General features: G+C 39.3%; 1 protein-coding gene across 4 annotated transcripts in view; it reads left to right on the forward strand.

Annotated features, from left to right (window-relative positions):
• Positions 1-25,540, forward strand: part of LOC112163098 (seizure 6-like protein) — a 58,666-nt gene extending 33,126 nt beyond the window's left edge. The window contains exons 4-17 of one of the 4 annotated variants that reach the window (XM_024299257.2): positions 2,035-2,230; positions 3,310-3,495; positions 6,068-6,239; positions 8,117-8,283; positions 8,638-8,832; positions 8,906-9,044; positions 10,169-10,365; positions 15,007-15,201; positions 16,935-17,126; positions 17,601-17,795; positions 22,235-22,270; positions 22,463-22,577; positions 24,881-24,986; positions 25,066-25,540. In XM_024299257.2, the coding sequence (XP_024155025.1) occupies positions 2,035-2,230; positions 3,310-3,495; positions 6,068-6,239; positions 8,117-8,283; positions 8,638-8,832; positions 8,906-9,044; positions 10,169-10,365; positions 15,007-15,201; positions 16,935-17,126; positions 17,601-17,795; positions 22,235-22,270; positions 22,463-22,577; positions 24,881-24,986; positions 25,066-25,098 (2,124 nt within the window). In that variant the 3' untranslated portion in view covers positions 25,099-25,540. The remainder of the gene's footprint in view (positions 1-2,034; positions 2,231-3,309; positions 3,496-6,067; positions 6,240-8,116; positions 8,284-8,637; positions 8,833-8,905; positions 9,045-10,168; positions 10,366-15,006; positions 15,202-16,934; positions 17,127-17,600; positions 17,796-22,234; positions 22,271-22,462; positions 22,578-24,880; positions 24,987-25,065) is intronic. The other 3 variants (XM_024299259.2, XM_024299261.2, XM_024299262.2) reach the window with 3 other exon arrangements.
• Positions 25,541-25,634: the final 94 nt, after the last annotated feature.

Here is a 25,634-nt window from a genome sequence, read left to right on the forward strand (position 1 = left end):
GGGGTTGCAGGTGTTGGAGGGGGGCTGCAGGTGTTGGAGGGGGGGCTGCAGGTGTTGGAGGGGGATGCAGGTGTTGGAGCTTTGGCTCAACTCTGACCCCTATTGGCCGCCAGTGCAACTCCTCTTCAGTCACGATGAAGAGGAGAGCTGACATCACTCAGAAATGGTGTGACCAATTAGAGGTTACTAAATTCTAGGGAGAAAAAGATTTGGCAATATATCACGATACTTGTATCAATTTAAAATGCTGACATGGGGATATTGAATCAATTATTTATGGGTCTTACTTTTGTTTTCCACATAAACCTCCGACTAGCGGTCCACTGAATGTTACCATTTTATTACAATGAATTAATACTAGAAGTTTTTCTAAGTCAAATCTTTAAAAAATCATGAAAAATTGTTCAGGTACACTCTTGGGAAACATCGCAATAAATATCGTATCGTGAGCTGAGTATCGCGATACGCATCGTCAGACTCTCGCCAATACACACCCCTTCTAAATTCACCTCATCAACAGGTAGAAAACAACAGGTGGACGAGGAAAAGTAAAGTTTAAAATTCTGTTGGTTTCACACATGACTCCGCCCACTTCCTAATGAAAAAGACACGCCCCCTAAGAATGCGGAAAATGTTAAATTTTTACATTTTTGTTAACTTGTCCTGTCCAGCAGATGAGCAAACAGATGTTACTGTGAGAATCAGGAAATATAAATCTTCCAACACATGAGAGGTTTATTTGTATAAACTCCTTTTGTATGAAGGGAAATTTGTCTTTAATAAAATCAGGAAAAATTACATCCAAAGATAAATGAAACCTGACTATAAACACTTCTATTTTGTGCACAGAGGTTTTACGTTTCTTAGTACAAAAGTTTTTTTGCACAAAAGTAAAAATAAATAGAATAGTTAAAATAACTGATATAATTCTAGTGTGAATGTTTTTTGCTGAAAGTAGTTGCTGAAGTTGCAATTTACTTTAATTGCTGAAGGGATTTACTGCAAAATGCAAAAGTTAGTTGCTAAATTTTAAATTTGCTAAAAGACTGGAAATTCTGTTAAAGAACTATAAAAAGGCGCTGAAGTTGGCCTAAATTTATGAAAAATATGTATTAAAATTATTTAAAAACCTTAATATATAACAATTTTGCAAAAAAAATATTTAGTGTGTTGCTTAAACATGAAGTAAACCCCCAAATTATCCAAAAAACTAGCTTGTTGCTTAAATACCAGCTAAACAAAATTGCCTAAAAACCCTCAGTAAAGTAAATTAGCCAAAAACATTAGCCTGTTGCTAAAATATTAGCTGAACTCTAAATTAGTATTAAAAAATTTCAGTAGATGCCAAATTAGCCAAAAGACTAGCATTAGTAGGTATGAAATAGGTATGAAATATTAGGTAAACTAGGCATAAAATATTGTATTAGCTAACTCCAAATTTTGTGGAGTTAAGATATTTTTCAATTTTTTCAGAGTTTAGCTAATATTTTAGCATTATGCTAGCTGTTTTGGCTAATTCAGACATTTTAGCAATTTTGTAGCCTAATTTTGCCTTTAGCTACTATTTTGGGAAGCTTCCAGTTTCCGCGTTTTCAGCTATCAGCACTAGCATCTTCAGTCGTCACATTCAGCTTACAGCATTCACACTAGCATTATCACAGATAATGCCATATAGTTTTAATTGTAATTGATAATAAAAAGGATTGAAAAGACAGAAGAGAAACGCCACGATAGACCTTTTTCTATCCCATACATGATATGTATCCTCAGATCGTCCAGCGCCACCTGCAACCGGCCTCTAGTGGTTCTTTGTGGAACTGCAACATTTTGGTATTTTCTGGTTTGTATTCAACATACCATGTTAGGTAAAATATTGGTAAAATATCTTTAAAAATGCATCAAGAATCTGACAGGAAGTGTCGTTACCCCAATGTTTTTTGCTAGCTGTGTGAACGTTAGCGCTAACACAGGTTTGAGGATCGCGCTGCGTCCTGTGTGAATCGCTCACTGACACCTGTCCGTCTGGGTTTCCAGGTGAAGAGCGTGAACCTGTCCGACAGCGAGCAGCTGTCCATCAGAGGCGTGGACGAGCGGGGCGCCTCGCTGGTTCTGGCCAATCACACGCTGCTGGTGGAGGGTCAGGTGATCCGCAGCCCCACCAACACGCTGTCCGTTTACTACCGCTCGGCGGCGGACGGGAGCACGGGCCTGTTCCAGCTGCACTACCAGAGTGAGTCGCCGTCGCCGTGGAGATGCTGAGACAGTCAAAAACCAGTCACAAAGACCCGTCATGTGAAGCCGCTGATTAGATCTCTGATTAATCGGCTGTCATCTCATTAGGAGGCAGAGAAAGTGCCAGTGCATGATGGGAAATGACAAGGCTGAAACAGGAGAAGCATCCGCTGAAATGATCCACCTGTGCCATTAATCGCATCCGTCTCATCCTTTCACATCAGAGAATGGAGAAAAGCGCGAAATCTCCCGCTAAGGCCGTTACGGCACGTTTACGGCGCCGCGGCTTCCTAACGTCCATACGTGTAACAAACAGCCAGCGAGCTGCAGGGGGACGTCATTCCAGTTGACGCTTATGATGGAAGGTCCCAGAATGCAGAAACAGAGGCTGGAAATCCCCCAGCATGCTCTGCTCTTCCCAGCCCGCGTTTTCCTGTCAGCTCACATAAATCTTTATGTGCCGTTGGATCGCAGTTTTTCAGACCCAATCCGCCGTCACCAGTCACAGCTCTGTGACTCTGAGCGGAGACAGTCTCCTTGAAAAGGTCAAACGTGCTTCTGCGTGGATGCAGAGCGTCATGCCGCGCGGAGCAGCATATGGCGCCTTCTCACGTCGCTTTTACATCCCCGGGTTTTATAGAAGGACGAAGCAAACCAGCTTATGTTCAACACGGCAGCAGAGGACAAAATCCAAACAAGGACGACCCAAAAGTGCAGAAAATGAAGGAACAGTGAACCATCGTAAACTCTAAATTACGTCTCAGTCAAGGCCCGGGGGCCGGATCCGGCCCTCCGGGTAATTCTATCTCCGGATCATTTTATTTTATTGTTATTAATGGTCTGATGTTATCTTGCGCTCATTTCAAAGTTTTAAAGTTTTAAAAATTGGCATTCTGCTAAGTTTTGGAATATTTTTGGACCTAAGGTGTGTTTTGGATTTTGGCCCCTGTGCGATTCAGTTTGCTGTAAATGTTCCTGCAGCTGCAGAATTATTCTTCAAAATTAGAATCCAAGACAAACTTTCTGAAGTCAGAGCCTCTTTCTGGATGTTTCTCTACAGTTTGAGTTTGTTTGCAGTCTTCAGGCTGAGCTGCTCGCTCCCAAAGAGGCCTCACTTTGGGGAGGTGTCGGTTCTGGACCTGCTCCCCGGCGGCATCGCCCGCTTCCACTGCCACATGGGTTACCACCTGCAGGGGGCGCACCTGCTCACCTGCCTCAACGCCTCCCTACCGGCGTGGAGCGGCAAGGAGCCCACCTGCCGAGGTCAGTAGGTCTGAGTGTGAAGCTGAAGAAACAAACAAACAAACAAGAAGAGTTTTTAAGCTCAACATTTAAGTGAAGATGAAAAAATGATTCAGATTTAGTCAACAACAATCTATAAAATTCAAAACAGTTTTTTAATGTGTTGATTAAACTGTGTTATTTATTCTATTAATATTTTACCTTTATTTACTATTTACTTTTATATATATATATATATATATATATATATATATATATATATATTATTAGATTATATTTCAATAATTATCCAATGTTTTAAATACCAGATATTGTTTCTTTTTTACTTATAATTTAACTATTTAAAGTTGTGTTTTTCAAATTGGAAAAGAAATAAACTCCAAAACACTAAAAGGTTGATTACAACAGAATACTGACACCCCTTAACAGCTAGCAGTATATACATACAGACACACACATATATATATATATATATATATATATATATATATATATATATATATATATATATATATATACATATCTATAAAATAAAGTCAAGAAAAAGAAGTAATACAATTGAGAAGGATAAAGTCATACAAATTTTTAGAAAAGAATTTCTCGACTTTTTACAAATTTTGTTTTTGCATTTTTTTTCCCTTTTTTCTGATATTCTGACTTTATTTTTGTCAAATTTGGACTTTTTACAATAGATTTACAGATTTTTCTTATAAAGGTGCAACTCTATTCTCACAAAAGTTTGAGTTTTTTTCCCAATTTTATGACTTTATTCTTGTAAGTCTTCTGGAAAATTTAGATTTTTTTTTTTTTTTATATTTTACAACTTTACTCGTAAAATTTCAACTTTCATCAGATAATTTGACACGTTTATTTTTGTAAACTTTTGACTTTTTCTCCTAAATGTATGACTTGACTTTCTTTTTTTTATCACAGTATGACTTTATTCTCAACAGATTTTGAGTATTTTCTTAAGTTTAAGACTTTTTTCATACCTAATTTCAACTTTCAACTCAGTTTTTATCTTTATTTTTTATCAAATTTTGACTTTCCTCCAATAATTTTGGATCATGTTTATTTTTGTCTTTAACTTTTGACGTATTTTCACAAATTTATGATTTCACTTTTACTTATATTTGTACGACACAAATTTTCGAGTTTCTCTCTTAATTTTACAAATTTATTTTTGTAAGATTTGAAATCTTTCCTCACAATTGTACAATTTTTCTCCTGTAAAATTATTGCCTTTTTCTTATATTTTACATCTTTGCTCTTGCAAAATTTCAACTTTCAACTCAGTTTTTTATCTTTATTTTTATAAAATTTGGACTTTCTTCCATTAATTTTACATCACGTTAATTTTGTAAACTTTGATTTAATTTCACAAATTCATGATTCTTATCATTGTGTGACTTTATTCTCAACATATGTTGAGTATTTTCTTAAATTTAAGACTTTTATCTTATAACTGTTCAGCTTTTTTTGTAAAAGTTTGAGTCGTCAAATAATTGTGTGAATGCATTCAATGCATTCACACTATTGAGATTCTTTAATTACGTTTTCTTCCGTACGTTTTTTGACACGTAAAAACTCAAGCACACTTTATGCGATTTACACAATCTTGGTATCAAAACGTTCAACTTGTTAAGGACATTACTGCTTGTATTTTTAGTAGTTGTGCACTTTACAGTTTTTGCGTAGTTACACAATTTGTGCGTTTTTTCAGCCCCATTATAACTAATAGGATTTTTTTTACAAATTCCTGCAAATTACAAACTTTATGCAATTTAAGCAATTTAAAACATTCAGCATGTCCAGAAATTCATGTTTGTACTTCCAGCATTGTTAAAATTCATGCAAGTTACACAAAATTACACAAATTAACACAACTTTACACAATTTTACACAAATCTGTGCAAATTTTAAGCAAATTCTGCATTTTATGCAATTTTACACATCCAGCATGTTCAGGAAATTCATGCTTTTACTACACATTCTTACAATTACACAACTTACACAAATTTAACACAACTTTACACAACGCGATAATGCATTCACACATGCATTATCGGAGGTAATGCAATTTTTCTAGTTTAACATTTATTTTTGTGAAATTTAACTTTTTTCTCATAAATGAATGACTTTATTTTTGTAAAATGTTGACTTTTCTTCAAAACTTTACAGTTTTATTTAAGGTGGCTCTAATACTCTTGTAGTTCATTTACAAACAGAGACGTAACAAAAAGATAAAATAAAGATCACATTTTGCAGTAATGTATGAAAGACAACGGAATCATCCTAAATTAATAATGTAACCATCAGTTCAATAAAAAAATATATATATTAAAAATATCAAGCAAATAATTAAGGCAAAAAATGTATTAAAAAGAACAAAATATTATTAAAAGATGAATAAAATACAGAATGTAATACACATGTGTATGCATTAAGAAAGGCAAAAAAATCAATGTTTCATTAACTTTTAAGTTGTATAAATGTATCTTTTGTCATTTTAGTAGTAGTCGAGTTTATTATGTTAAAATCTGAATAATTTCAGCTTTTTCACTGCAGTTCAGCCTCAGTTTTGTCCTTCCAGCTTTGTGCGGGGGCACCGTGAAGAACGCCACCATAGGGAGGGTGTTGTCCCCCTCCCCCCACCACGGACCCAACGCCACGCTGGACCGGTCCTGCTCCTGGTCCCTGGAGGCGCCAAAAGACCAGAGGCTGCACCTCCACCTGGAGAGGCTGCTTCTGGGGCCCACCGACAGGTACAGCGATTCATTCACACAACTGGATAAGATAAGCCCCGCCTTCACCCAACCGTAGCTGGGATAGGCTCCAGCAGCTCTATGGCCTTGAACTGTAATACGCCGGTTTGGAGAATGGACAGATGAGTTTTTCATTTTCTGTAGCCACATATTTTCTGAGGTGTTTGGCTGTTGCAGGTGAAACGTTTCACTTTCCATGGAATCTGAGACAACAACCAAAGAAGAACCTAAATCTGAATACACAAATATGGCAGGATATCCGGGGTCAGATTAAAGCTCGGACTTCATGTTTTTGTGATTCCGTCTGTAAATTCCTGATAATTCACCCAAATGTCTCTAAGCAGTCAAGAGTGGGGGAGGGGGACCCATTGACTGTATAGAGAGCTGGACTGAGCGAGTGTGACGTCATTCATAGAAAGTGGTTTTACTTCCAGCTCCAATCAAATTCAATCGATTCAGTTTCCATTTTTTTCATGATATGGACGCCGCCATGTTGGAACCATCATGAGCAGTGATTGGTCCGACTCGGCTTGATTTAATGTTTCTATGGCAACACTTTAGCCAATCAGGAATCCACTTGAAAGCGCTCTACACAAAATATGTCAAAGGTTGTGAACGTTGGACGTGGGGGCCAGCAGCCTCCGCCTACTTTTGTTGAGGCGTCTGATTGGTCCGTTTATAACCTGAATAACTTGTGATGAAGAAAAAATGAAGATGTTTAAAACGTATCAGAGCCAGAAAGTTTATTCTGACCAACAGAATGACTGATAACAGCTGGTTATTATTATATGGGATTTTTGGCTTCTTGGAGCCACTTCCTGTTAGGAACTCCTTGGGGGAGGGGTCACTCAGTCCTGTTTTCTATATACTGTCTGTGGTTTACACTGAGCATGGAGTGGTCAGCCTGCTGGGGTTTGGAAAACCATTTTGAAATATAGGTGAAGACCTTGAACCCAGACCAGAACCCTGACCAGAACCCAGAACCTGCGGCTCCAGATCCACACGTGGATCTTTTATCTCCATGGTGGATCCTTATCCAAACATAAACTAAGTCATGGAGACTGCTGACCCAGCCATGAGTCAGCAGCTCCCTCTAACCAAAACTACCAAAACTAAGACTGCCAACCCAAACTAAAATAACAAAACCCAGCAGTGTAAGACTGCTGAGGACAAAGAGGGGAAAAATAACAAAAATAAAAAATAAAATAGCATTTTTTAATGTAAGGATTACTTAATTATCATTTATTTAATGTATATTAGTTAAATGTATAAACTGATGTCTGAGGTTCACATCGATGATAAACTATGAAGGTTTTTACATCCTGTTGACCTGAAGACGTCTTGTTTGATCAACTCTACCTCCAGAATGAACAGATTTTATATACAAAGTAAAACTTTGGTAAAAAGTTTGATCTTTTAGGAGTTAAAACCACATATTATCTTATGCTGAACAACATCTGTTACTAGCTGCACTGAGATGATCCTGTTTGGAACAGAGCAGCTTTTATTTTGAAAATAAGTTATTTGAGCTTCTGTCAAATGTAAAAAAAAAAAAAAAAAAGTCAAATTTTGAGAGATGATTTTACATTTTTGTGTCTGTTCGTGCCAAAAAATAGACAAAATTCATGTTTATTATTAAAAAAAGAAGTTCATAAATGTAAATCCAGATTCCTTAAAGGCTAAAGTAAAACTTTATGGCTCCTTCTAGGTTTGGATCAGTAGAAGCTCAAACGGTTCTTTAACTGTTTAAGGTTCCTGAAAAGCTCAGAGTCTGATCTAGAGTCTCAGCTCACAAAGTATTCAGGACGTATTTCCCTGCAGCTGAAGACCAACGCCCACATCTTCATCTTGTGGCCTTCGTGCTTCTTGTGCTGCAGGCTGGTTCTGTGGAGCGGCCTGGACGCCGGCTCGGTGGTTCTGTTTGACTCGGCCCGTGGGGGGCAGATCCCCTTCGAGGGGGTGATCAGCGAGGGTCCGGCGGTGCGGATCCAGTTCATCACCGATCAGCCCAATCCCAACACTGGATTCAACATCCGCTATGAAGGTAGGCTGCCGATGGAACGGTGGAGAGGTCCGTCAAGCTTTAGGTTCCATCCAGACATGAGACCTGGAGTTGAGACCAGGACTTAGACTCAACTAAGACCTCAGTCTTGAGCTACAACTGGAACTTCAGGATCAGTTTCTGTTTCCTGTGGAGAAGTTTCGTTTTCTTCTGTTTAACAACAGAATAATTTCAATGTAAAAGTTTCTAAATTACATCTTAACTTGTGTCTGAAGACTCTCCTGTTTGCTAGATACCATCAGTGGCGTAAATGAAGAAATCTTTTCCAGTTTATTGCTGCTAAGCAACAAAAAAACTTCAAACAAACAATTTCCATTTTGCCTTTTTTTTCACCAGCTTTCGAGCGCGGCCACTGCTACGAACCGTACCTGCAGAACGGGAACTTCACCACCACTGACCCTCTGTACGGGGTTGGAACTGTGGTCCAGTTCACCTGTGACCCGGGCCACTCTCTAGAACAGGGCCCCCCCGTCATCGAGTGCATCAGCGCCCGCGACCCGTACTGGAACGACACAGAACCCATCTGCAAAGGTAAAGCCGGGCCTCCTCCGTTGGTTGGTTCTGATGAGGTTCTAGTTCCTCAATCTGAGCTTTCCCTCTGCAGCCCAATGTGGGGGGGACCTGACCGGACCTGGAGGTGTGATTCTGTCCCCAAACTGGCCCGAGTGGTACGGAGAGGGGGAGGACTGCAGCTGGAGGGTTCATGTGGAGGAGGACAAACGAGTCCTGCTGGATGTTCAGCTGTAAGAGAAACACCGAAGAACCGCCGCGTATCAGAGAAGAACATGCAGGTCCAAAACACGTGAAGGTGGAGGTCCAAAACACGTGAAGGTGGAGGTTCAGTTCTATAGATGAAGGTGGAGGTCCAAAACACATGAAGGTGGAGGTTCAGTTCTATAGATGAAGGTGGAGGTCCAGTTCTATAGATTTAGGTGGAGGTCCAGTTCTATAGAATAAGGTGGAGGTCCAGTTCTATAGATGAAGGTGGAGGTCCAGTTCTACAGATTTAGGTGGAGGTCCAGTTCCAGTTCTACAGATTTAGGTGGAGGTCCAGTTCTATAGAATAAGGTGGAGGTCCAGTTCTATAGAATAAGGTGGAGGTCCAGTTCTATAGATGAAGGTGGAGGTCCAGTTCCAGTTCTACAGATTTAGGTGGAGGTCCAGTTCTATAGAATAAGGTGGAGGTCCAGATCTATAGATAAAGGTGGAGGTCCAGTTCAACAGATGAAGGTGGAGGTCCAGTTCAATAGATAAAGGTGGAGGTCCAGTTCTAAAAACAGATTTAGGTGGAGGTCCAGATCTATAGATGAAGGTGGAGGTCCAGTTCAACAGATGAAGGTGGAGGTCCAGTTCAACAGATGAAGGTGGAGGTCCAGTTCAATAGATAAAGGTGGAGGTCCAGTTCTAAAAACAGATTTAGGTGGAGGTCCAGTTCTATAGATGAAGGTGGAGGTCCAGTTCTAAAAACAGATTTACTGCTAAACTTCAACTCTCCGTTTTTTTACGTTCTTGCTGGTTTTCCAACTTGTCTGCTGGACTCACCGATAGTTACCTGTCTCAGGTAACTCCTGGTTCTTCTTTCCAAGTTTATGACCTAATTTTCTGTCATCAGATACTTTGAGTTCAGGAACCAGGTGGTCTCAGAACTCACACCATGACTCCAGTTTCAGTCCGATAACCTTTCTCAGACTCAGAGCTCTTACTCTGGAGGACTTGAACTTGTTCCTGTCTTCTGCTCCTCGAGGACTCTGGATGTTTTCTGGTTTAACCCCCCAAAGGGAGAGATTCTCGTTTAGCTCTGTGGTCGTCTCGTTTGTCACCCCACCAGCTGTCAACACGACCCTTCCATTAACGCTCCTGTCCTCAGGCTGAACATCAGCGACAGCGACATGCTGACCATCACCGACGGCGACGAGGTCACCACTCGGATCTTGGGCCGCTACGTCGGCGGCAGCAGCCCCTTTAAGCTCTCCTCCACCAGCCCGGACCTGACCATCACCTTCCACTCCGACCCGGCGGGCCTGGTCTTTGGCAAAGGCGAGGGCTTCATCATCAACTACATGGGTGAGTCTGGATAAAACTTCACAGTTTCTGTTCCGACAGTCACACCACAGAAGAAACGATTGTGCTGCAGAGTTTGACACGTTTGAAGTCTTAGTCACGACCCGTACGAGTGCTGCGGGTTTTTGGTCGTCTGGATCCGTGGAGGGTCATAGAGAAGATGGAATGAACCATTGTCGTGTGTGTGACAAACATTGTTGACAATAGAGGGTACTCGTATGGAGTAAAGTTTACACCCAAAGTCCCTCATGGGCGTATATCGAACTCCACGCGTACAATCAATGTCCAAATCTGTCTCCATGAACTGTCTCCATAGTCCGTTAGAGTATCATATGTTTTTCAAATTAAAATAAATGAAAAAGATTAATAATGACTTTTATACAGGACTCTGAATTAACACTCGACAAATGCAGGTAAAACTTTAATTTGGTGGGTGAAAGAAAAAGTCACTAACCACTCTGGCAGGTGAAGCATTGTTCATCATCTCTTACAGCATATATGTCAAAGTCACGGCCCGGGGGCCGGATCCGGCCCTTGGGGTAATTCTATCCGGCCCTCCAGATCCTTTTATTTTATTGTTATTAATGACCCGATGTTATCTTGAGCTCATTTCTAACTTGTATCATTTTCACAAAATATATTTTTATGGAGAGTAAAATATTAAAAGTTATTTAAGGTTTAATTTATTCTGGAATAATATTCCTGCCTTTTTATTATTCAGAATTATGTTAAAAAGTTACAGTTTTAAAGTTTTAAAATTTTTCATTCTACTAGCTTTTTTAAGTATTGTGGCATTTACTAAGATTTTTTAGGCTTCTTTGGAGTTTAGCAAATTTTTCAGCTACATGCTAGCAGTTTTGACTAATTTAGGATTTTTTTCATTTTTTAAGCTAATTTACCATTTAGCCAGTGTTTTAGTTGGCTATTCAGCGTTTTTATCTATCAATTTCATCATCTTCAGCGGCCAAATTCAGCTTCTAGCATTCACACTAGCGTTATTACAGGTAATGTTATATATGTAGTTCATAATTATATTAAAAAGCTACGGTTTTAAAGTTTTATAAATGTAGTTTTAGAGTGCTCAATAAATGTTTATCCTGTTCGGTCCACGACATAAGGTGTGTTTTGGATTTTTAAATTGTAAACTGAGCACATAGATAATATTTAGGATTTCTGACACTAAACTACTTCCAATCACCACGACAGTCATTTTTAATCCTGATTCTTTTGTTTTTTAACTTTGTAAAATTAATGATTAGTAATGGCGTCAGTAGTGCCCCAGCAATGGTGAAGGGGCGGGGACAACAGTAAAGCAGCCAATCACGTGCAGGTTGATATTTCCGGAGGTTTTTTATGTCTAGATTTACACAAACTCGCAGGAGTTGTTACACGAGCTGGGAGGAAGTTTCAGTGAAGCGACGGTCAGTTCAGGACTGAGGAGCCCCCATGTGGACTACCCCCCCCCATAAACTATCTCTTCATTTGTGCTTTTTTCTGATGAAAAGTAGAATTTAGTTTGTTGTTGCCTGAAGAAGAACCACAAAGGAGGAATAAGAGGAACTCTGCCCCAGAAAGTGAAGAGCGTGGAGGAGATTAGGAACATGAAAGCGGTGGAAGCGTCCTCGTGGGACAGCGGCCTGCATGTCTGATGATTGATCTGTTAGCTTACAGTGTTGCATAACACTGTACAGTATAATGGGCCTGCAGGGATTTGGAAGTTCAAGTTCCAGGATCAATTTTTCATTCTCTATTGACTCGGTCCGCCTCCTCAGTGCAGCCGAACTAATTTATTCTCCCCGCCGCACGTGCACGTGCACGCACACAGAGTTTCTTACTGCGCCGTCCCGCTTCCCTCCTGGGGGAATGTGTGAGTTTGTGGAGTCGTGAGGGTGACGAGTAAATTGGCTGCTGTGAGTCTCCGCGCTGCTGAATTGGTGTCAGGTGTTGGAACGGGGAAACGCCGGTTGTAAACGGGCGCTCGTGTGTGGAAGGGCGCCGTTTGTACGGCGGTGAAACAAATAGGATGTGATTGAACAAGGGCAGAGGATGGGAGGAAGGAAAAGAAGAGAGATAAATCAGACAACTTTAGGAGAAGTGAAAAATGAAATGAACTGAGTGAACGTCAGTTTTTACCACCGTCTCTCTGGGAGGGTTTTGATTCTTGATTCTGACTTTGGCTTCATGTCCATCGTTTCATCTTAAACATTCAAATTTTAAACGGGAATTAGTTGATACCAGCTTAAAGTGGAGACGGATGTTTTTAAGGTCACATGACTTCAAAACCAAAAGCTTTAGTTACTTTTTCTGTCTTCAGCAGCTGAGCTTCAGTGTTTAACAGATGTTTTGGATGTTTGTGTGAAAGATTCTCTTCTTCCTTTTAAAGTTACTGTTAAAAAATTGAATATTTTTGTAAGCATTTTGTTTAAAACAGCATCAAACCTACATATATGTGATTGACATGTTTCTTAAAGTCAGTCAGCATCGTGAAGGATGCAGGTCATTACCAGCAGAGGGCGCTGCCAGTCATGATCAGATCCCTCCCTGGGATCTACCTGAAAGTCTGAGCAGCTTCCAGAAGATCCTGCAGAGGAGCTGAATCATCAAGCCTGATAACTGTTTACATCATGGGATTTACATCCTTCCATGAATGTCAGAAACGTCGCAGGAGAGCTGAAGAGTCTGGTGACATCATCATGAGGTGATGGGCAACCCAAAAAAAACGACAAATCCAGGAGTGCAGACACGGTTTTTAATAATCTGGAGGGAACTCAAAAAATAAAAAAACAAGTCAAGAGATTTGGGATGTAAACGTAACAAAGACGAGTAAAACAGGAAGAAGATTCCGACCTCTGGGTCCTCTGGCATATGGAGAACATATCCATGGGATTAACATGGAGGAAGTGAATGATGATGAGGGCAACGCTCCGGCAAAGACTGATAAACCTCAGCCAGCATTTCTAGGAGGGGGAACAGGTGGCAGGAATCCGGGTCAATCAGCAGCAGCACCTGCTGCAGCCCTCAGCGGGACGGCCCATTTAAAATCTGTACAATGCATTAAAAAAATGGTGAAAAGTTGGTTTCTGGAGCGGCTTGTATCAGTGACGAGACAAGATCTATTTTTTGCTTTAATTACACAAAATGTTGATTTCTCAGTTACTCCTATATATGTTTGGCGCTGGGGCTGCACGATAAGATAAAAACTTATATTAGTGATCATCGATTAGGGTTGATAAAATTGATCTGAATCAATCTAAGCTTAACAGATCAAAATAGAGATCGGTCCAACACATAAAGCTAAACTCTGCTAGCTTGATGCTAACGTTTAATGGAATTTCCCATAGAACGGCTAATGCTAACGCTTGGTCAACATAAGCATACATTGCTGACTACATGAACATCTTTATATTAATTTTCTAAACTCGTAAGGAAATATTTTTTAAGTAACCATTCGTGGTCTAAAACATTGTTCTTTGCTCATTCTTTTTATTTCTTTTAGTAACAATACATAACATCAAAATAATTCTATATAAACATAAAACTCTTCTTTTTTTATGTTCTTCTTCTTCTTCTGGAATAAGGTGTAATGCTACAGCGCGATCGCCACCTAGTGGCCAAACTGAAACGTCCTCCAGGAGAGGCAGGACAATCGTTGGAGTTTCTCTGTTAGAGAATCCATGTAACACTGTATAGAAGGGGAGTTCAACTAAAACAAAACAAAATCCAAAACACTCTCTGAGTCACGGGCCGAACAAAAAAAAACCTTCATTGAACACACTAAAACGACATTTTTAAAACTTTTAAAAGAGAACTTTTTTTAACATAAATGAATAAAAACAGACGCTGTATGCTATTAACAATCTCATTATTATTTCACTAATATAATATGGGAACTCTACCAGATTAATATGAATATCTGTAAAACACATTTAGAGATTATTAATGTATTTCTAAACAAATCTGTTTAAATGTTTAAACCGCATAAACACAAAATTAAATTGATTTGAGAGGATTAAAAAAAAAAAATCAGAATTGAATCGATCAAAGCTCATTTGAATTTATTGTCGATACCCAGCCCTAGCAATGATAATGTGACTTGTGACCAAATCACAAAACAAAAAATAACTGAAGCATCATTTCCATTTCAGTTTTATTCAAATAAAATAGTTTTCTCAATAGGAGACAGGTGAGAACTTGATATAAGTGTGTGAACATTTACGGTTAGCATTTATCTGGTTAGTACGTTTAACTTCCATTGTCCTTATGAATACTTCACGATATACTCAGATCTGCAGGAAAACGGCTTTCTGTTTCTATTTTAACTTTGTACATAAATGTCGTAATTTCATTTGGTTCAGTTTGAAGAAGCTCATAAAAGCCTGAAACTGCAGCGGATCAGTGATAAATGTATTCAGTGACATTCTGGAATCACGCTGAGTGACTGTAAGCCGTCCTTATCAGCGTGGAGGTGATATTTGAAGACAGTCGGCCACAAATGAAATCCATCATTCTGTCACGCCGCCCCGTCCTCGCGCCTCCACGCCATCAATCATCAATGGAGATTTGGTGCCTCATCCCGTGGTCGTGTGGCGGTCTGGTGGTCGGGCCGCCGCTCCGTTAATCGGCCTGTGGTTCCTTTATCCTCAGAGGTTTCCAGGAACGACTCCTGCCCGGACCTGCCCGAGATCCAGAACGGCTGGAAGACCACGTCCCACGTGGCTCTGGTGCGAGGAGCTCGGATCACCTACCAGTGCGACCCCGGTTACGACCTGGTGGGGCGGGAGACCCTGACCTGCCAGCTGGACCTGTCCTGGAGCTCGCAGCCGCCGTTCTGCGAAAAGAGTCAGTTCAGCTTCAGGATTCATATTTGGAACGTTTTGTTCAGAACCAGATAATAGCACTGAAACGAGTACGAGAAACCGTCAGTTTGACACGGTCAGGAGTCAATTAAATAAAAAAAACAGAGTTATTCAGAGAGAAGAACTGCCATGATTAATCGACTAATCGACCATTAAAATAGTCGACGACTAATTTAATAGTCGATTAGTCGTTACTTTATTTTATATGGAGTCAGAGTGTAGTAAAGTTGAAAGTTATAATGACATTCTGCTAGATCTTTGGACTATTTTGGCAATTATTAAAGTTTTTTAGGTTATTTTGGAGTTTAGCTAATATTTCAGCAACATGCCAGCTGTTTTGGCTAACTTAGACTTTTTTTTAGTTTTTTTAGGCTAATTAAGCATTTAACTAATATTTTAATTGGTTTTCAGCTTCAGCATTTCCAGCTATCAACTTCAGCATTTTTAACTACCAATTTCAGCATCTTCAGTGGCCAAATTCAGCTTACAGCATTCACACTAGGATTATTGCAGGTAATGATATATATCTAGTCTTCAGTTAGTTTAAAGCTAATGATGGTTAAGATATGGGCTTTACATTCTGTTTGGGCATGACCCGATTAGTCGACTATTAAAATAATCCTTTGTGGCAGCACTATCAAAGACTTCATCTACTCGATGCTGGGGCATCCACCAATGACGGAGCAGCATGTAGGAAGATGCAGTCAGTCTAACCATTGACTGTATCTGAAAGCTGGACTGAGTGGCCCCTCCCCCCCTGGAGTTGGCTCCAAGAAGCCAAAATCCCATAGAGAAATAAACAGCTTTTCCTCGGTCATTCTATTGGTCAGAATAACCATTCCTTATTTTTAAAACATCTTCTTAATAATCCTCTTTTTTCACATTCTTGCTGTAGTTCAAATTATAAACTGACCAATCAGATGTCTCAATTAAAAGTAGGCGGAGCCTGCTAAACCCCACTTCCAACATTCAAAACATTTAATTGACAGATTGGAGGTGTGGCCTTCTAACAAGCTCACTCCTAATTGGCCATAGATTGGTTGCCATAGAAACGTTGACTCAGACCAACCAGAACCAATCACTGCCCGCTGGTGACGTCTGGCTCCAACATGGTGGCGTCCTTATTGCAAAAAAAAAAAGCGACTGAATCAACTTAATTTTGTTTTAGCAGGAAGTGAAGTATTTTCAATGGATGACATCACATTCAGGCGGTCCAGTACTCAGATACAGTCAATAGTCTGAACTGGGGGTGGGCAAACAAAAATCTGGGGGCCATTAAACTATTTAATCTGGCTCAGCAAGATTTAATAAATTTCAATGATAATCCTTAATAGTGTTTTGGTTTCCCTGTAATTCTGGAGTCTCCTCATAGAGGGCGCACTACAAATACATCAGCCGTAGTTCAGTCCAGGTGACTGCAACCTGCAACTCCAGATCCACGTGTCTCTTTCATCTCTCCATGGTGGATCCTCGGACAAACATAAAATAAGTCATGGAGACCGCTGACCCAGCATGTCGACCATCAGATCTCTGATTTGTGTCCCGTTTGAGATGTATTTCCATTTTTATATTAAATGAGAAAACATTTCCATCCTGATTCCATCTTATATCACGTCTTCCCTGCTCCTGGTTTTTCTAAATTAATGAATAAAATAATTCATTTTCACCTGAACAGAAGAAGATTAAAGGAAGTCTGGCGTTGTCTTCTTCCTGCAGTCATGTACTGTTCGGATCCGGGTCACGTAGAACACGCCTCCAGGACGCTGTCCGACCCCAAACTGCTAGTGGGAACAACCATTCAGTACAGCTGCAGCGCCGGGTTCATCCTGCAGGGCGGCGCCACCATCACCTGCTACGGCCGCGAGCCTGGCACCCCGGTGTGGACGTCTCGACTGCCCCACTGTGTTTGTGAGTATCAGAACAAACACCGTCGGTGGCATCGTGGTGGAGCGTCCGGTTCAGATCCCGCCCCTTTAGGGAAGGATCTACATCAGGTGTTGCACCTGGAGAAGTTTAACCTTCTGAGGTCCTGAAGAGATCAGGATCATCTTCACTGTGTTCATCAGAGGCTGACATGAAGGATTCCTCTCCTACTTTCCTAATGTATTCTGCAAGCAGGAGGCGGAGCTTCCTCTGCCGGAGGTTAATTTATGATGCTGACATGTGCAGTGTGTGTGTGCTCTTTCAGAGCATTAATGCATAGGGAAGTGTTTGATATGTAAATTGAGTGCTAACGCACCGTACCAATCAGCGCTCCACCACCTGGAGGAGGAGGTGGAGATCATCTGGGGGTCGTGTCACGTCAGCCAAACGCTGTCGGCCTTTCAGTCCAGCTCCGACGCTTAAACCGCTGAACGTTGTTTCTTTTGTTTCTTTCTTTAGCGGAGGACTCTGTCTCCTGCGAGAACCCGGGTCTTCCTGAAAACGGCTACCTGATCCTGTCCAAGAAGCTGTACCTGCCGGGCGAGTCGCTCACCTTCGTCTGTTACCAAGGTTACGAGCTCATAGGAGAGGTTGCAATTAAATGCATCCTTGGGAGCCCGTCGTTCTGGAGCGGCCCGCTTCCTCTCTGCAGAGGTGAGTCTTTGAGCACGATTTTTACAAAAGTTTTAGGTTCTTTGATGTTTCTTTTTTACCTCAGAGGTTTCCCAAAACCTCCACAAAGTTTTTAGTGAAGGTTAAGGGACAAACAGAACATAACTCATCATAGAACGTATCCAGATCATTGACCTAATATGAGAACTGGACCGGCTGAGTGTGATGTCATCCGTAGAAAAGGGTTTATTCCGGCTCCAACCTAATGAAGTCAATTCAGTCGCCATGTTGGAACCAGACGTTGTTGGAGATTATGGAGAGCATGTTTACTCCATGTTTCTATTGATAACATATGACATTTAACATGTTCTAATTTCACACTTTTAGTTGTTTAATATAAATTATTGAACAAATATATTTTCCCTTGAAACCGATTTCCTCAGTTTTAGCTGAAACTGAACATGTTGTAGTTTGATTAGTTTTGTTCAGTAACATCCGGTATAAAGTTATTTTAGATCAGAGGCGTCAAACTCAACCACACAAGGGACCAAAATCCAAAACACACCTTAGGTCGGGGGCCGAACAGAATAAACATTTATTGAACACAATAAAACTATGTTGTTTATTTTAAACAGTAACTTTTGAACATTATTATGAACTAAATATATAGCATTACCTGTGATAATGCTAGAGTGAATGCTGTAAGCTGAATTTGTCCGAGGAAGATGCAAGTGCTGATAGTTAAAGATGCTGAAGTTGATAGCTAAAAACAGTGAAGCTAATAGCTGAAAACGCTGCTGCTGATAGCCAGCTAAAATAGTAGCTAAATTCCAAATTTGCCTAAAAACAAAACAAAAAAAACTTAGCTAAATTCCAAAACAGCTAGCATGTAGCTGAAAAAAATAACTAAACTTCAAATTATCCTGAAAAACTGAAAAAAGCCTAAATTAGCCAAAACTAGCATGTGAATATTAGCCTATTAAATAAATGTTTAGTTGTACTTTTAACTTTCCTTTTTTTGGTTTCTCAGTCTTTGCTTTTAAGTCCCTTTTTTTCAGTTTCAATTCAGAGTTTTTGAGTTTTCGCTGCTGAGCGGATCCTAATTTCACATGGGGGCGGGGCTTTGAGCTCATTGGCTGCATCAGCTACATTTAGCAATGTTGGAAATGCAAAGCTCTTTATTTTCTCCCCATACATGAAGAACTTTACCGGTTCCTGTGCTAAAAATATTTTACAGTGAAAATAAGACATTGGGTGTTGAAAAAATATTCTTTAAATTACCAAAAGAAAATGAATTTTCTTGGATAAAAGCAACCTGTCTATGAGATGCAGTTGACCATTTAATAAAATGTATTTTATACATTTCTGTAGTTAATATTCAGATTTAGCTTTTTTCAAAGAGACAATTTAAAGAAAGTAAAATATTGACTTGTACTGCCTTGAAAAACATCTCAATACATTTCGTATTGCAGCAAATATATTGGGATACGTATTGTATCTTTCTTGCCAATACAAACCTCTAATTCAAACGGTTTGAACATCGAACGTGGGAGCCAACAGGCTCCACCTACTTTTATTGAAACATCTGATTGGTCGGTTTATAATTTGAATAAATATAATAAAAAAGAGGATAATCAAGAAGATGTTAAAAAAAAGGTATCGGAGCAAGAATGGTTATTCTGACCAATAGAATGAATGTTTATTTCTCTGTTGAAGTCTATGGGATTTTGGCAGGTACTTTCTGTTCGGAAGACCAGGGGGAGGAGTCCCTCAGTCCAGTTCTCATATAGTGTCAATGTTCCAGACCTTTAAAACGTTGGAATCTGTCTTTGTGGAGCGATGTCAGTCACATCAAACAGTCATTTTGACGCTTTTTCTTATCCGTCAAGCTTTCAACCCAAACCAGAGCGAGCGTTCTACACGTCTATCATTCCTCTGAAATAACACCAAAGAAGCACTTTGATTAAACAAAGGCAGATGATATAACGCGGCATAAAGATAAATCATAGATGAAATCTTTATCTTCTTCTCTTTATGAGGACAAACAGAGAAGTGTCTTATCTTCTTCTGGCAGAATGAAACTTTTCCTGATTAAACCCAAAGTCAGTCTTTAAAGAATTCCACTTTTCACTTTTACTTCCTGCAGCAACAGTTTAAGTTGATAGTATTATTTATTTATGATTATTTACATTTTCCTGCCAGATGTTTTAGTACATTTACATTCTTTGTATTTTTCATGCAAATGGTCATGGTGCTGTTAAACATGTTCCATGTGTCAGGACAGAAAATTCCAGAATTAATGGGCAGAAAGTTTAAACTATAATTTGCTGTTTTGGAGAAAAAACTGTCTAAACGTTTCTGCTGAGCCTGAAACTTCAGTACATTGCTGTCTTTGATTTGCTGCATTTTTCTTCAGCTTTCTGCATGAAAACAGTTTTAAAGATTTTTTTTGCTCCTCGCTTTGGTCTGGACCGCGACCTCATCCTGATGCATGCAGATGACGGTCCACTAAACCCTGTTCTCAAACATGTAAACATTTCTTTGCTGCTCTTCTACAAATGTTATCAAGGACAGGAAGCTGACAGATGAGTGATCCTCCTGTGATGAAGACGGGGGTGTTCAGGTGTTTCGCTCCACAGGTTGAATGTAATGCTGGAGGAGAAGGTCGCGTCACACAACCGCTATGTACATTTTGGGCGGATTGATCATGAAGGGAGCAGCGTGATATGTGATAAACAGCTCAAGATCCCTGCTATATTTATTATATGTATGTATAAAAATATATACATACACATAAATATAGTAGGGTATGTGTATATATGTATATATTTGTGTGTGTGTATGTATGTATATGTGTACATATGTACACATGTATATGTGTGCCTATAGATATATATAGATATATATATCTGTACATACACACACACACACACACACACACACACACATATATTTATATATATACTGTATGCGTGTGCATATGTGTGTATATATTTTTGTGTAAGTGTGTGTATGTATATATATATATATATATGTATATGTATTAATAATTATTTTGTGTGTGTATATATGTATATATATGTTTACATACACACACACACACATATATATATATGTGTATATATGTGTATGTATATGTGTACATATCTACATATATATATATATATATATATATATATATATATATATATATATATATGTTTTAATAGATATATATGTAGGTGTATATACAGTATGTATACTGTATATATATATATTTGTGTGTGTGTATTTATAGTTTTTGTGTGTGTATATATGTGTATATATATATTGTATGCGTGTGTGTATGTGTGTATATATTTGTGTGTGTGTGTATGTATGTATATGTGTACATATATACACATGTATATGTGTGTATATATGTATATGTATTTATAATTATTTTGTGTGTATATATATATATATATGTATATATGTGTACATACACCCCCCCACACACACACACACACATATATATATATATATATATATATATATATATCTATGTGTGTATATATGTGTATGTGTATGTGTACATATCTACATATATATGTTTTAATAGATATATATGTAGGTGTATATATGTATACTGTATATATATATATATTGTCTGTATGTATATATGTATTTATATGCTTGTGTGTATATATATATACTTTGTGTGTGTGTGTGTGTGTGTATATGTTTGTATATATTTTTGTTTTTGTCTACAAACAGATTTATAGACGCAAACTCTCGTCACAACCTCAGACACCTGGAGTCTAAACTGATCAAACAGCCTTTCTCCTTTCAGCAGCCAATCAGATGGCTGAATGTTACATTATTAAGTCAACCTACAGTAGTCCTGGACTAAAAGAACCATTTTGCTTCACAATTCGTCTTTCGTACTGCGCCTTTGAGTGAAAGCTTGACATCCGCCACACACTGACATTGACATGTCGACATGTGCCCAGAACTCGGCAGAAATTAATTTTGGGCAAAAGTGACCGACATCCTGGCTGGGTGGCCGTTTTGTGGCAAAGTATGAAATTTGACAATTTTCATATTGTTGTACAATATGGTAACAAAAAAACAAAAAAAAAATCACACATGGACTGCCAGAATGAGACTACAACCACAGCGTTTTGTCAACCTTTGACCTCAAACAGAGACCACTATCTTGTATTTTTATATATATATATATATATATATATATATATATATATATATATATACATACATATATACACACACACACTTCTACTTGTTTATGTACTGTTCTGAAGACTTAAACTTTTTTATTTTCCTAAAAATTGAAATCATTCCACATTCTTGCATCTGTTTTATCTCTTCATGAAAACATGACGATCAGTGTTTAGAGCTTGATCCACAGTCATAATGAGGAGAAGGGGATCAGAGAACTGTCATTTCTTATAGAAGTGTTGATTTTCATATGCGATTACTGACAGAATGCTGTCTTGCAGCCAACCATGACTGCTTTGGCAACCATGCTTTGGAAGGTGAGTCCACCTGTGTCCGTCCATCTGCTGCCCCTGCAAACATCTGCCTGCTCAGCTCCATGCCCTTTCTGTTTGTTTGTCCCCCCGGCTGTGTTTACCCCACTGCATCGCCCGCCCGTTTGCTGACCGTCAGATTCAGGAACACGCTCTTCCTGGGTTGTTTTAAACGAGTGTTTTTGTGTACGTTATCAGTTGCAGAAGCAACAGCCGGGTCTCCTCTGGATGGAGGAAATGTAGCGCTGGCCATCTTCATCCTTGTCCTGCTGCTGTCTGTGCTGCTGGGAGGGGCTTACGTCTACGTCACGCGGTATGAGCATAATGTCTTATTTCTTGCATGACACAGAACAATTATTAATATTATTTTGTGTTATAAGCGCCAACAAACAAAGCTTTGCAAATGAAACACTATAAGAATTAAATTTAATGAAATATTAGAATAAAAAAGAAATCTCTTTAGAGACCTACTCCAATGAAAATGGTGTTTTCAACATGTTTTTTCTAATTTATAAATTAATTTTAAATAAAATTGCTTCTTTATTCAAATCATGATGGATCAGACACAGACAAAAACAGCAGTTTTATAAAAGCTTGACTTTGTGACGCCGGGTCGGTTTCACACTGGACACGAAAGCGCCGCAGATCAGAGGCCATTTGGTGCCCTTGTTAACCTATAGCAGGAAAACTCAACCACACAAGGGGCCAAAATTCAAAACACGCCTGAGGTTACGGGCCGAACAGAGTTAACATTTATTGAACACTTTAAAACTACATTTCCAAAACTTTAAAAACCATAACTTTTTGACATAATTATGAACTAGATATATAGCATTACCTGTGATAATGCTAGTGTAAATGCTGTAAGCTGAATTTGGCCTTTGAAGATGCTAGTGCTGATAGCTGAAGATGCTGAAATTGATAGCTGAAAACTCTGAAGTTAATTGCTGGAATCGCTGAAGCTGATAGCCAGCTAACATATAAGCTAAAGGGCAAATTAGCCCAAATTGGTCAAAAATAGTTGATTAATTTAATAGTAGATTAGTCGTTACTTCATATTATGAAGAGTAAGAGTGTTGTAAAGTTGAACAAAGTTATGATCGTTCAGCACCAAATTTTTTTTAAACTTTTTTTCATTATTTAACACTAGAATCCCTGGAACTTTCAGCTTCTGCTGCAATGCCCCCCTCCCCTTCTCAAAGTAGTGCTGTGGTGATCACCTTAAACCATCAACAATGACTTCCTGATTTCGCAATGCAGATTGTAAGGTTTAAATTTGCAGGTGAAATAAGTATTTTTAACACAGACAAATGCCTTTAAACCATCAACAATGACTTCCTGATTGCACAATGCAGAATGTCATGTTTAAATTTAAGTTTGACATGCATTCCAGATTCCGCCACTAGACGGTCATTTTGGACAATGCTCCCAACCTTAGTGGAAACAGTTTGGAGCGGGCTCTGCACATTTTTGTGCACCAGAGCACAAAGCAAGGTCCATAAAGACATGGAGGACAGAGTCCTGAACTGAACGGCATAGAACACCTTTGAGATGAATTAGAGCAGAGACTGAGAGCCAGACCTTCTCCACCAACATCAGTGTGACCTGACCAAAGAGCTTTTGGAAGAATGATCCAGAGTTCTTATATATACTCTCCTCAACCTTGTGGACAGCCTTCCCAGCAGAGTTGAAGCTGCAATAGCAGCAAAAGGTGGAGCAACATCATATTGAACTCTGGGTTAGGAATGAGATGGAACTTTAGTTCAAACGTGAGTAAAAGCAGGAAAGCCTATACTTGTCCACATGCATCAGGTAACTCCAACCCCCACACAACCTGTTAGTTCAAATACACATTAGGTACTACATGCTGCATTAACATATACATGGGCAAGTTAATGGCTCATCAGGGACCCACCATGACACAACAATGGGCTCTCGGACTAGAGGGGGGGACTCTTCCCTGCGCAAATTTGCGCAGGCTTAGGAATTCTAGTGTTAAGTCAGTGAGGTAAAAACTTTATCTTTAGTAAAAAGTTATTTCAGATGCCGACTTCATTAGAGAGATCAGGAATATACTTTCCCTCAAACTCATTTTGACAGGTGACCTTTGACCCTACATACACTTTATATATAAAATTGATATTAAATTGTTTTGTCATCTTGAGGGGCGGGGCACCTGTCAAAACGAGTTTGATGGATGGTGTAGGGTCAAAGGTCACCTGTCAAAATGTGTTTGATGGAAAGAATATTCCTTATTTCTCTCATTTGATTTAATCTTGTTTTAATCCCATAAACTTAATGAAGGATTGAGGCTGCACAATTCATTAAAAGTTTATTAAACTATCGTCATAATTATCTTTAATTTTAGTTTGTTTAAAGCTAATGATGGCTAAGATGTGTGCTTTACATCCACTTTGTGCATGACCCGATTAGGTGATTAAAAAATGATTGTTGATTAGTCGACATTTAAAATAATCATTTGTGGCAGCCCTGCGACAATTAAATAATGAAATAGAATAGATGTAAAAAATTCTAGTAATAAAGTCACAACGCTCTCTAGTATGTTAAAACCATTTTTCCTGTTTTCTTTCATCGTGTCGTTTTTCTGCCCACTAGGTGCCGATACCACTCCAACTTGAGGTTGCCTCTCATCTATCCCCATCCTTACCGACAGATCACTGTAGAAACAGAGTTCGACAACCCGCTGTACGAGACCGGAGGAGTAAGTACAAGGACGCTCATTAGCATCCTTCAGTGCCTTTGCATATTTGTAACGCTGTCACTGTGTGTTCTCTCCTCAGCAGGACACAAGAGAGTACGAAGTTTCAATATGAGAAGGACATTCTGACCCGACGGACCCGCCCTGACCCTCCATCTTCCCCACCTGCCCCGCTCCGGCCAGGAGGAGGCAATGTAAATACAAACGATGATGTCCTGCCCCTTCTGCTACGAGACGCAGACTCTGATCCTGTTCGCCCTCCTGTGATGTGAAAGCTTTTCTACACCTAAATGGGAGAGATTGAACAAAGAGGATCCAGAGACGGACCAGAGAGGGGGTGATGGGAGATGAAAGATGGACTGAAAATACCCAAAGATCATCTGCTGACCGACATGTGGTGCAGAAAGAGAAGTGAGATGACACTGCTGGGGAGAGGGGGTTGGATCCTTTAGAGGTTAAAAAAAAGACAATTTTTGGATCTAATTCAGAAAGACAAACTGGTAAAAAAAAAACGAGATTAGAGAGATGTCAACGCATTACCACAAGTGGCCACTTGGGAAAAAGTAACAGTTTGCTTTAGGAAATTGCAGCAAGAGCTGGCGCTGCAAATAGCTCTGACCTATTTGCTGTGGTTCGCCTGAGTCATGTCTC

Source organism: Oryzias melastigma, linkage group LG12 (genome assembly GCF_002922805.2).
Source record: "Oryzias melastigma strain HK-1 linkage group LG12, ASM292280v2, whole genome shotgun sequence".
NCBI lineage: Eukaryota > Metazoa > Chordata > Actinopteri > Beloniformes > Adrianichthyidae > Oryzias > Oryzias melastigma.